Source organism: Equus quagga, chromosome 10 (assembly GCF_021613505.1).
Source record: "Equus quagga isolate Etosha38 chromosome 10, UCLA_HA_Equagga_1.0, whole genome shotgun sequence".
NCBI classification, from domain to species: domain Eukaryota; kingdom Metazoa; phylum Chordata; class Mammalia; order Perissodactyla; family Equidae; genus Equus; species Equus quagga.
In genome coordinates, this window is record NC_060276.1 from 45,324,040 (window position 1) to 45,336,877 (window position 12,838).

Genomic DNA, 12,838 nt, shown 5'->3' on the forward strand with positions numbered 1-12,838 from the left:
TAGAAATTGGTTTTACTGCTAAGGCAGATAGAATAAGAGTTCAGCACTTATTTCCAGTGAACTGATGTCAGAAATGTAATTATTTTGGTAAGAGGTCAGGAAAAAATTACTAATGATAAGCGGCTCAAATAGACTACAGGAAAAAACAACTAGAACCTTCAACTAATCTGGAGTTAGCACCAATGTAGTCCTCTCAGCAACACTTGTGTGCAGTGATCACTGATGCTCTGAATAATGGCCCAGAGACAGTAACAAAGTCCTAATGATCTATTCGTGGTCTATATATTGTGTCCTGGCTATAGGTAGAAAATTAGATTTAAGCCCTAAATGCTGCACACTTTCACCTGTGTAAAATGAAAAGCCAAAAATACTGAGGGAGGAGGGAGGTTGATTGGGAGGGTGAGGGGAGGGTTACGGACTACTAGAGTTCAGAAAGACGATGAACAATAAAGACTGATGCACAAGGGGTTTTCTATAGAATTACAAAATCAGATTAATCATAACATCTCTTCCTCTAGACATTCTAGTCAACCAAGATTTTATTGCAGTGATTACTGCCATTAATAGTTTTCCTTGATATGTTCACTGAAATAACTATTACTCTTAACGGGATAACAACATTTAATACTTAGTAAGTGCTAATTATGTGCCACGCAAGTGCTAAGAGATTTGCCTGTATTCTCTCATTTAATTCTTATGAAAATCCTAGGAGATAGATGCCATTTTTTTTTGAGGTAACATTGGTTTATAACATTATATAAATTTCAGGTGTACATCATTATAATTTGACTTCTGTATACACTACATCATGTTCCCTACCAAAAGTCTAGTTTCCATCTGTCACTATGCAAATGTCCCCCTTTACTCTTTTTGCTCTCCCCCCATCTCCCTTCCTCTCCGGGAACCACCAATCTGTTCTGTCATCTATACGCTTGTTTGTTTAACTTCTACATACAAGAGAACTCATACACTATCTATCTTTCTTCTTCCTACTTCTCTCACTTAGTATAATACCCTCAAGGTCCATCCGTATTGTTGCAAATGGCAAGATCTCATCTTTTTTATGGCTAAGCAGTATCCCATTGTGTATATATATACCATATCATCAACCAATGGGCACTTAAGTTGTTCCCAAGTCTTGGCTGTTGTGAATAATGCTGCAGTGAACATAGGGGTGCACAATCTTTTTGAATTAATGCTTCTGTGTTCTTTCCCCGGGTTTATAGGCAAGGAAGCTGAGGATCCTAGAGGTTAGGTGAATTGCCCAAAGTTACACTGTTTAGGGGGCAGAGTCAGGATTTGAGCTCAGGTTTTTCTAGCTCCAAAGAAAAAGAGGTTGAACGCATTTCAATTGAAGGCTAAGCCAATAAAAGATTCATCTGAGATGACATGTCATTGGGGTCAGCAGGATCAGCCAGTAGGGTGCGATTGACCATCGGATGGTGACTACCGTGGGAGCTCCTCTTGCACCTCCATGCTTTAAGCCAGTGCTTGAACTTAGCAATTCAAAAAGTGTTTATTGAATGAATGGCAGCTATATGGCATGGTGTTGCCTAAAATGGATCTAAAGATGTTTCATTAAAATAACAAAGTCTCATATTTATACTAAATACCTTAGTTTGCCAAAAGCTCTAAAGATCTGGGCAAATCTTTACTGTACTGAATAATTTTATTTGGGAAAAAGCCCCACAAATCCCTAGTGAAAAAACAAACAGAGAACAAAGAGAAAAAGTTCTGATTTTGAATAAACGTAGATTTCTTGCCAATGTAGGGAGCAAGGCAATTTAAGTAAATGGAATATCAACCAGATAGTCTTTTTTTCTTCATAGATAAGGCTTTACTACGTCCATGATTCTTTTCTAGGACCACCAAGTATACACACTTGTTAAGCTTTCCTTTAGCTTCTCATACAAGCTAAGCTCATAGCTGTTCATTAGCATTTGTGAAGTATGCTAGAATGATGGTACCTACATTGTCTCAGTAATTTATATTATCGGAGGTGCTTTAATACCACTGGGTTCAATTCCGTTATTTACAGGTATTCTAATCTATAATTTTGGTTACTGTAATTTAACGTCTGGGGTATGACGTTAGGAAACATAGTTTCAACCTATTCCCATCAAAATAATGTAATGTGAAATGAATTCACTTACTTATAAGATGTAATTATTTTAAAACTTGGAAAACAGAGAAAAACAAAACTGCTATCCACCACTAAATGATAGAGTTTAAATGTTTAGGTTTCTTGGTTAAAATATGCTAATTCTCTCTCAGAAGGCTGATTTATCATCAAATCTGACTAAGGTAGCTGATTCTTTATCATCATACAAGAACTAAATAGGCAATTCTAATTTCCATATAATCTTATATAAGAAGGAACAAAACTGTTCCTGATTAAATAATATTTGCATAAGAAACACACTTGGAGTTTCCAATTTCAAAACACCCTTTTTTAAATGCATTTCTTTTTATTGCTTCCTCCAACTCCTCGCAATTAATTTGCTGACTTCCACAAACATGAAAAGAAAGAGATTTATTCACAAATATTATGAATATTCGGTAAGCTTTCTTTTCTACCTACAGAATTAATTAATTTATTTTTAGTGGTCCCTAAGTTAATTATCATCTATACTAATATAATCAAAGGTTGGAGAACATAGATTACACCAAGTACTTTGCATAGTTTATATACTATTATACATTTTAGAGTACATTTATTGATTTAACATATTTTTGCTGCATTTAAATTAGCTTTCTCAATTTTACATTGAAATAAATAGTATGTTACTGTGCATGCTCTAATTATAATTATTTGGGAAATGGTGCAATAAATGTTGGTTGGGTGAGTGAAATAACCTACTATGTCAAAAAACATCAATACATAATTATAGATTGGTAAAACTGTGCTGTTCTTAAAAAAAAAAACAAAAAAACAGTCTTGGCCATCAGCGAATCTGTTGCTAGTAACTGCCACTGCCTCTTTTCCATCTCTTCTACGAAATTTTTCCTTCCTGTTACCACCTTCTTAAACTGCCACAGGTTTAAACTCCTTTTTTGAAGAGAGAATCAGGTATGAGCTAACTCCTTTTTTTTTTCACCTTTCACTGTTCTTTTCCAGCTACATCCACCTTGTGTTCACCTCTCCTCTCTTGTGCTTCTGGCTCCCTACCTCGGTAATTCCTGAACAACCTCCTATTATCATCTTGGCTCTCCTACCTCACCACACCACAACTCCCCTGCCTGACTTGGAAGGCTCTTCATAGTCTTCGCAAGTCTCCTCCATCTTTGCAACAGTTTTCCAGTTCAAACTCTCCTCTCCCATCAATGACAACGAGGACAATGACAATGTCAGAAAATATTTACCGAACATTAAACTATTTATCAGAGACCCAAGACATCAACATATAATTGAGAGACTGGAGTATAAGTCATACAAGTCTCTGTGGGTTACCTCGTTTAGCCCCCACAATAAGAAGGAAGGTGCTTTTTTTCCATTTTATATATGAGGAAATTAAGGCACAGAGAGATGAAATATCTTGTCAGAGATTATATAGCTGGTCAGTTGTGAGTCTGGGACTTGAACTTAGGACCTGTCCTCTTCCTCATTTTGATGTACTTTCCTGTGGGCCATTAACACACCCTACATGAGGCCCGCTGCCTTAAGCGCTGCTGTGCACTATTGCCCATGTTATTCCCACTTGAATAGTGTCGCCTCTGCTTAGTCAAATATTACCCATCCTTCAGCATCTAATTCGATTGATAAATCGAGAGACTATACTTAGCCTTCTCCGTGAAACCTTAGGTCATTTTACCAGACTTCATCGATTTCCCATTTTAATAGTTTTAAATAATCTCTATTATACATCAGTACCTTGTTTTCTGGTTCAGCTTTATTTCGTCTAAAGGGTAGCAGAATATGTCACCCCAAAATACGCCACTTTGGCATAAGGATTATTTTGGGCTGAAAGCAACTGAGAAGAAGCAGATACAAGAAAAGCTCTCTGCCTTCCCCCTATTTGCCTAAAAGCAGGACATAAATTTGTAATGGTGGCCTTCTTCCCCTTTTTACCAAGAGAACAGAAGTTAACCACCAGAGACAACTCTAGATAGATCCTTATCAGTCCAGAAATGGCACGAGAGGAGCATACGTCACAAACTTTACTGACTAACCTTTATGTTCTATTAGTTCTCCCATACATTTACCTTCCCACAATTTGCTGCCCTAGAAACTCAAAGTCCTTTTCTTTCGTCTTATCTAAAAATTTCCGAAAACGTATCATTCTTTTGTTAAGATGCTACATAAGCTCAAGTTCTAAGCACCCCTTTGAGTCACTCTCCAGGGAGTGCTCCCATGTGCATGTGTAATGCATTAATAAATCTGTTTGTTTTCTCTTGTTGATCTGTCTTTTGTCAGTCTAACTGACAGGGCTCCAGCCAAAGAACCTACGACTGCTAGTGGCAAAACAGTTTTTCCTCCCCTGCACATCTCTCTGACAAAATTGTGAACTTCTTAAGAATGAGGACTATGTCTTGAATTTTTCCCAGATTCTTCAATGAGCACAAAATGACTCTTTCAGCAGCAGCAGCAGCAGCAGCAAGTATATTCTAGGCACTGTTATGTACTGTACTTAATTATCTCATTTCATCTTCACTAAAACGATAGGAGGTAAATGTCACTATCCTACATTACAGATGAGATAACTGAGGCATGAAGAGACAGAGGAACAAAACAAGGTCATAAAGCTACTACGTGGCAGAGCCAGGAGTGATCTCCACTTTTTACCACACAGACTTTAATAACTTTTTAGTCATGCCACTTAATGTTTACAAAATGACTATTTCTTTAACATATAATTCATGTCTTTTTTCTCCTTTGCAATTTAAATAAATATTATTTCTTATCATGGCCTTTGCCTTCTGATAGCCAATTCTCTCAAAATGGAGGCTTGAAACATGATATTTTTTATGGATTTAACTTGAAAGATATAATTCTCTGGTTGCTTTGTTTCCACGATATCTTTACTTAATTCTGAGCTCAGCTGATCACTTCTAGATTATAGAAATAATCTTTTGTGTTTGCTTTATCTTATCATTCTTCTGAATAATTAAATTCTGAAATAGTTTTCCTTGATGAGTGTATATAATATTGCAAGCCAGATAAATATATCTTACTCTTGTTACCTATTAGCTATATGGGATCATGGGAAATTTACAAAAAGGGAGAGGTTTGCAATTTTGCTAAGTTGATAGGAAAAAGAAACTTTACAGAAAGAGTATATGTGTTTTTAAAGTTGTTTGTAATTTCCAAATGACCTTCTTCATCCAAGAGACTCTTTACTTGACTATCTTTACCATAGTTAAGACCCTCTGGTTCCAATGGCCCCTATCTCTAGTCACATGTGCATGAAGTACCTCTACACTCTATATAATACGGATCTCACAATGGCAGTCAAATGTGCTGCATCACCTCTCTTCCACTGGAAAGGAAGTGTACAAGGTTCTTTCAGTGGAAAGTGGATAACACTGCTCTAAATGGACACATTTAAAGTTCTCCGAATAAGGTTCTGACTGTACCTCGTTCTCGTGTGCATTCCATGGTGGGATTCCACCATGCTTCCTCCCAGGCTCTCAGAAGGTCTGCGATTTACTTCCCCCTAGTTAACAACAGCATCTGTTACAAGACACTGTCTGAAAAACTCACTGACACTGATTTCATCTTGACACCCAACTATCCAACTCTGTTCTTATTCTTTCTTTCCTGCATCTTTCTATCTTCTTAAGACTACATGATTCCAATGGAAGGCTGTCTTTTGAAACATATTTATAAGTACTAACACATATATACTCTTAAGTGTAAAGTAATATTACAATAAATAATAAGAAGTATTTGCAACATATGGGCTGTAAATCAAGAACCTAATGGTGAAGTTTACCATTTGATTGATCTATAACTAGAGATATGATAACAATACATAAAAGATAAATCTTATTTTAAAGTGTGTTTTGCATGTTCAGATCACTTGGCTAAGCATTTGCATGAAACCTTATTTGGATCTTTATGCTACAGCTTCAGTGATATTTGAAGAGGTAATTAATCACATCTTGGTAAATGAAGATAATACTATAGACACAATAAAAATAGATTCTTTCTTTTCTTTTCTTTCTGTTATAGGTATCTTTTTAGGGAAATAGCGAAAGGTTGCTATTTACTTGGGGGAACAGGGGTGTGATGCAGTGTGGGAACAAGATGATGTTCTTGGCACAAAACTGAATCGACTGTCTTGACTGCTTGCTCTGTTCACCATTCATCTCAGAGATTCTCCAAATGTGGTCTGGGGACTCGTGGGGGCCTCTGAGATCATTTCAGAGCTGCAAGGTCAAAACTACCTTCATAGGAATACTGATACTTTTTTGCCGTTTTCTCTCTCATTCTTTTATGAGTGTATAGTGTTTTCCAGAAGCTACATGACAAATGATATCGTGTTAGATTGAATGTAGAAGCAGGTATGAGAATCAAGCTGTCTTTTATTAAGCCGGACTTCAAAGAGATTTACAGCACTCATTTTTTCTCTTCTTACTAACTTTTTGGGAGGGAGATTTTGGAAGATAAAGCTACTTTTCATAAAAAGGTGTTATTTAAAATGAAATATGTTTACTATTGTTATTTTAATAGAATTAATAAATAATTTTAAAATTATTTATCTTGAATAATTGTATTTATTATATTTCTGTTTTAATTCTAACATGACCAATGTCAATATAACCCAAATAAGCAAAAGGTATTTGAGGTCCTCAATAGTTTTTAAGAGTGTAAGTGGGTTCTGAGATCAGAACCTCTGATTTACATTTTACCCTGGTGATCTCATTCAAACTCATATGTTATAGGTTGAATTGTATAATTAATTAAGATGAGGTCATACTGGAGTAGGTTGGACCCCTAATCTGATATGACTGGTGTCCTAATAAAAAGAACACCAAGTGAAGAGACAGACATGCACACAAGGAGAAGGCCACATGATGATTGAAGTTCTGCTGCCAGAAGCCAAGGAACTACCAGAAGCCAGGAGAGAGGCCTGCAACAGATCCTTTCCTAGCATCTTCACAAAGAGCATGACCCTGCCTACAACTTGATTTCAGACTTCTGTCCTCTAGAATGCAAGACAATAAATTTCAGTTGTTCTAAGCCTGCCAGTTTGTGGTCCTTTGTTACAGCAGCCCTAGCAAACTAATACAACCTAACTTTAATCATCAAAACCCAATGATTTCCACGTCTGTCTACCTAGTCCAAACCTCCTTTCTGAGTTTCATACACACACATACAATGGCTTCTTAGAAACTTCCCATCTTTATGATGTGCATGGAAATGAAACGTGTTCAAAATGAAACTAATCATTGTAACCCTCCTGATGAAATCGGCGCTATTCCTGATTTTTTTTTTCTTAATGAAGGGTACCACCTTCTTTAATGACTCCTTCCTTGGTTTCCACATCTAATCAATCATCATAGTCAGTCAACTCTACCTCTTAACACCCCTCTGGTGATGGTTAATTTTTGTGTCATCTTAGCTGGCCACGGTACCCAGATATTTGTTCAAACATTACTCTGGATGTTTCTGTGAGAGTGTTTTTGGATGAGATTAACATTTAAATCCGTGGATTTTGAGTAAAGGAGATTGCCCTCCATAATGTGGGTGGGCCTCATCCAATCAGATGAAGGCCTGAATAACTCAAAAGACTGACCTCCCTTGAGCAAGAGGGAATTCTGCCAGCATACTGCCTTTGGACTTCAACTGTAACACTGGCTCTTTCCTGGGTCTCCAGCCTGCCATCCTACCCTGCAGATTTTGGCCTTGCCAGCTTTCATAATCACATGAGCCAATTCCGTAAAATAAATCTGTCTTTATATATCCACAGCCTACAGAACTCTGATACACCTCTTTTTGGTGACTTCTCTAACCTTACTACCACTGCATCAGTTCAGGCCACCATTATCTCTTGTCAGGACTATGATAATAACCTCATAATCTCTGCTGTCTCAGGCCCTTCCCTTTCCAGTCCATTCTCTATGCTTTTGTCAAAATGATCTTTCTAAGAAACCTATCTGAGCACATCACTTTCCCATTTATAAACTTCATAGGTTTCTCACAGCTTTCAGGTAAGACCCTTAGCATAGCCAAGAGATTGCACAACCTGTCCCCTATCTCTTCCAGCCTCTTCTTTCGCCAATCCTCCAGGCACATAAGGGTGCTAACTTACAGTGCTATTCCACTGACTCCATTCTCTTTTAAGTGAAAACTTCCTACAAATACCCATTGCCATGCTGTGCTCCAGTGTTTTTCCTACTCGAGTGACCTTCAGTTAGGACCAGTTCTTTTGAATCTAATTAGGAAGTTTGCTAAACTATGTTGCTGCTATTCATTTTGCCTTGGCTATTTACCTTTTTTCTTCTTTTAAAATTATGTTATATTTATTTCCTGGGTAGAAAAGAAAAACTATAGTCAATATCTGAAAATTCTTACATATTTTAAAGGTATGCAGAATAAACTTAATGATATAGAAATCATTTCCAAAGATTAGCCATTAAGAGAAAAAAATTTAAAAATAGAAACACCATATGATCCAGCTATCCCACTACTGGGTATTTACCCAAAGAACTGGAAATCAACAATTCAAAGAGATTTATGCACCCCTATGTTCATTGCAGTGTTATTCACAATAGCCAAGACGTGGAAACAATCCAAGTGCCCATCAACGGATGAATGGATAAAGAAAATATGATGTATATATATATATATATATACACACAATGGAAGACCACTCAGCCATAAGAAAGACAAAATCGTGCCATTTGTGACAACATGGATGGATCTTGAGGGTATTATGCTAAGCAAAATAAGACAGACAGAGAAAGACAAATACTGTATGATTTCACTCATATGTGGAAGATAACACACACATGGATAAGGAGAACAGATTGGTGGTTACCAGAGGGGAAGGGGATAGGGGGAGGGAAAAAGGGATAAAGGGGCACATGTGTATGGTGACGGATAAGAACTAGACCATCGCTGGTGAGCACGATGCAGTCTATGCAGAAACTGATACATAACAATGTACACCTGAAATTTACACAATGTTACAAGCCAACATGACTTCAATAAAATAACTTTTAAAAGAAGAGACAATATAGTGCAGAATAGTTGATAACGATTAATAATTATAATTAAAAATCCATAGTAATAATTAATAACTAACTCGGCCCACAGACTGCCTGGGTTCACATCTTGCTTCTACCTCTTACTATCCTTGTGAACTTGGGTGAATTACTTCTCTGTGCCTCAGTTTTCTCAACGTAAAACAAGATAGCTGTGTTTCCCAATAGGGTTTTATGAGGCTTAAATATGTTCATGTATGTAACACTCCTAGAAGGCTTCCTGGTACACGGTAAGTGCTGTACGTTAGTTGTTGCTGTCACTATTTGACAATGGCATTTATAAGTACAAAGATTCTAGAGCCAGACTATGTGGATTCTAATCTCGGTGCTCACACTTCCTATTTGTGTGACCTTAGGCACGATCCTTAATTTCTCTGAGCCTCACTTTCCTCATCATACAATGAGATAATAATAGAACCTCCTCATAGAGATGTTATGAGGATTAATTAACTTAAAACATGTGAAAGTCTTAGAATGCTGCCTGTTACATGGTCAACGTTATACAGGACTTGCAATTTTGCCTATCATGATATTTAGAAATAGGTGGTCCATATTAACCATACTATCTGGTGTCTTGTTCAGATTTTATTTTGTTTTTAAATTCTCTAACCCTCAGTGACAAAGGCTATGCTTTTTCATTCTTAAATTTTCAGAGTGTAGCTACTTGATGCCGATCACTCTCTTCTTTAAAAAGAAAACAAAACCAAAAACCCCACCTTTAATATACAGTCATTCTTGCAAACCAAGAAAACAACATACACCATGTGGACATCCCAGCATTCTGTGCTTAGGCACACAGGTGAATAAGATGCCCCTGTGTATTTTTTTCAACTTATAATAGTGCTGTCAATATTCATTACGACTTGAGATGCTCAAGCCCCCAAGGAAGAATGTTAATTGTTATTTCACTGTCAACAGACATGTGTCAACAAGATGAAATTAGAGCCCTAAAGCTCATCTCCCCATACCAGTTTTTCTCGTTTCATCTCACCCTCTTCTTCCCTTACCATTGCCTCATCCAGAACATAATATAATTTGGTAACATAAATGAAGAAAGAAAGACAGTTTCAACAACACATTACCCTGCATCGGTTATCGAAAATCCTGAGTGCTCAGTGCAGGGTGACAAGATACATCAATAATATCATGAGAGAAATTTGACACATGGAACTAACGATAGTATGAATTTTCTACCAAAAGCACAATTATTCATTTTATAATCCGAAATTAATTAAGTGCAATTATTTTGCACTTTATACATCTTTTAAGAAATTGGAAGTACTTCCTACCTTTGTTGATATCAATGAGTTGCTTCTTTTTCTTCTGGCGTTCCAACTTTTCTTGTTCAGCCTTTTCTTTTGCAAGCTTTGCCCTCCTAGTCTTCTCTTCCATTTCTTTTCTTTTGTGGTTTTCTTTCACTGCTTCCTGAACACACAAACAAAGTTAAACAAAAATCATTCCATTACTTATATATTGGAGAAGTTGTGCAATTTTAAAACCATATATATATATATATATATATATATATATATATATATATATATAATGGGAAGGTATCACAGCAGCTTCAAAAGTACATGCAAATACTTTTGAGAGAAACAATTAATCTGAAGACATCGCTTCTTGAAAAAAAAAATAGGAATAACTCAGGGTTCAATTGCCATGACCTGTGGTGCCAGAAAATTAGGGACACCAATGTTTACCGATTTAACAGGAAGCATATATTCTCCATTGCTGAAATATGAAAGTTTTGATACCCAAGAAAAGGTTTAATGTGCAATATGGCTTAGCAAGTATTTTACCACTTTCCTGTACATTTTTCTCTTATCTGCAAAATGAGAATTTAAAGAAAAAAATCACCTCACAGGATTTTTGTGAGGAAAAATGAGATATAAAGTGCTTAGAACAGAGCCTGATATATTATAATCAAGAAACTTTGGTCCATGATGGTGATGGTAGTGGCTGTGACGGGGCAGTAATGATTAAGTCTCATGACGCAGGCCATGAAACAATCAGCTCCATGGTCACAGGAAAGACATACTTGAAGTTTAATAGCTTTTTACACACCAAGATCTTCAGAAATGCTGAAACATATTTCAAGCTATTTTATGTTTTATTTTGGATAGATTATTTGCAGAACTCATGTGAAACTCAGCACATTCTAGTAGATGGTATAGGAGAAAGCTGGAGTAAACTGATCAGCGGGAATACTACTACTAACCTCCTTTGAGTTCAGAGAAGTCACTAATACAGACAGATATCAACTGCAAGCTCCTTCCATCAAGTTGTTCTGGGTTTTTTTCCTAATATGATCTATTAGATATACTTTATAGCATGTGTCAACTATTTCACAAAAACTATTTTGTTCCAGAAACCCTAAAGAAAAGGACTCAATAACAAGAATATATCTCCAAGGCTTTGCATGGAGGTGTCTGTGTTGAATTTTTTTCTTCGTGTTAAAAGACACAAGAATTCAAAATAGCTCTGAAAACACTTTCAAAAAAATCTCCTAACTTGCAACAATTATTAGCACCTCCCCTTTCTACTGCTTCTGTCAGGCTCGTACCTCTAGCATGAGGCTGAGAGAACAAAATGATCTGGCTCCCGCAGACAAACGCAAAATAAGGTGTAACTCACACTTAAAATAAGGTGGAATACGAGAATCATAATTTTAGAGCAGGGTTTCTCACCTTCAGCACTATGGTCATTTGGGGCTGGATAATTCTTTGCTGTGTGTTGGGGGGGCTGTCCTGCGCATTATAGAATGTTTAGCAGCACCCCAGACCTCCACTCACTAGATACCAGTAGTACCCCTCCCCAGTTGTGACAACCAAAAATGTCTCCAGAGATTGTGAAATGTCACCTGGAGGGCAAAATTTCCCCAGGTTGGGAACTACGAACCTAGGGAGTTTCCTAGAGATAATTTATTCACAAAAAATTACAAAGTGTCTGCTCTGCTGAACCCAGCTTCTTTTCACAGAAGTGGAAACTGAGTTCTGAATGAGTTTAAATACTTGCCTTAGGCCTCATATTTATGTAATTGCAAAGTTGGGACTAGAACTCATGTCAAACAATTTAGTGTTTGTTTTATTCTTGAAGGAAGAAAAGACAATGTGGATATGACACCCAAAACACAAGCAATCAAAGAAAAAATAGATAAGACTTCAGCAAAATTAAAAACTTTTGTCCATCAAAGGACACTGTCAAGAAAGGGAAGAGAGAACTCAAAGAATGAGAGAAAATATTTGCTAATCATATATCTGATAAGAGTATATAAAGAGCTCTTCCAACTCAACAATAAAAAGATAAATAACCCAACTAAAAATGGGGAAAGGATTTGAATAGATATTTCCGAAAAGAAGATATACATATGGCCAAGAAGTACATGAAAAGATGCTCAAAATCATTAATCACTAGAGAACTGCAAATCAAGACTATAATGAGGTACCACTTCACACCTACTAGGATGGCTGTAATGAAAAGATAAGTGAGAATGTGGAGAAATTGGAACTCTTATTCATTGATGGTGTGAATGTAAAATGATGAGTTATTTTGGAAAAACAGTCTGACAATGCCTCAAAATGCTAGAGTTATATTTATATTATAGGTATCAGTTATATATATAGAA

The 12,838-nt window shown here is 36.5% G+C and overlaps 1 protein-coding gene across 3 annotated transcripts in view; it reads right to left on the reverse strand.

Annotated features, from left to right (window-relative positions):
- Nucleotides 1-12,838, reverse strand: part of DIAPH2 (diaphanous related formin 2) — an 817,147-nt gene that overhangs the window by 170,847 nt on the left and 633,462 nt on the right. For all 3 annotated transcript variants that reach the window (XM_046673034.1, XM_046673033.1, XM_046673032.1), the window contains one exon: nucleotides 10,500-10,635. In XM_046673034.1, coding sequence (XP_046528990.1) covers nucleotides 10,500-10,635 — 136 coding nt within the window. The remainder of the gene's footprint in view (nucleotides 1-10,499; nucleotides 10,636-12,838) is intronic.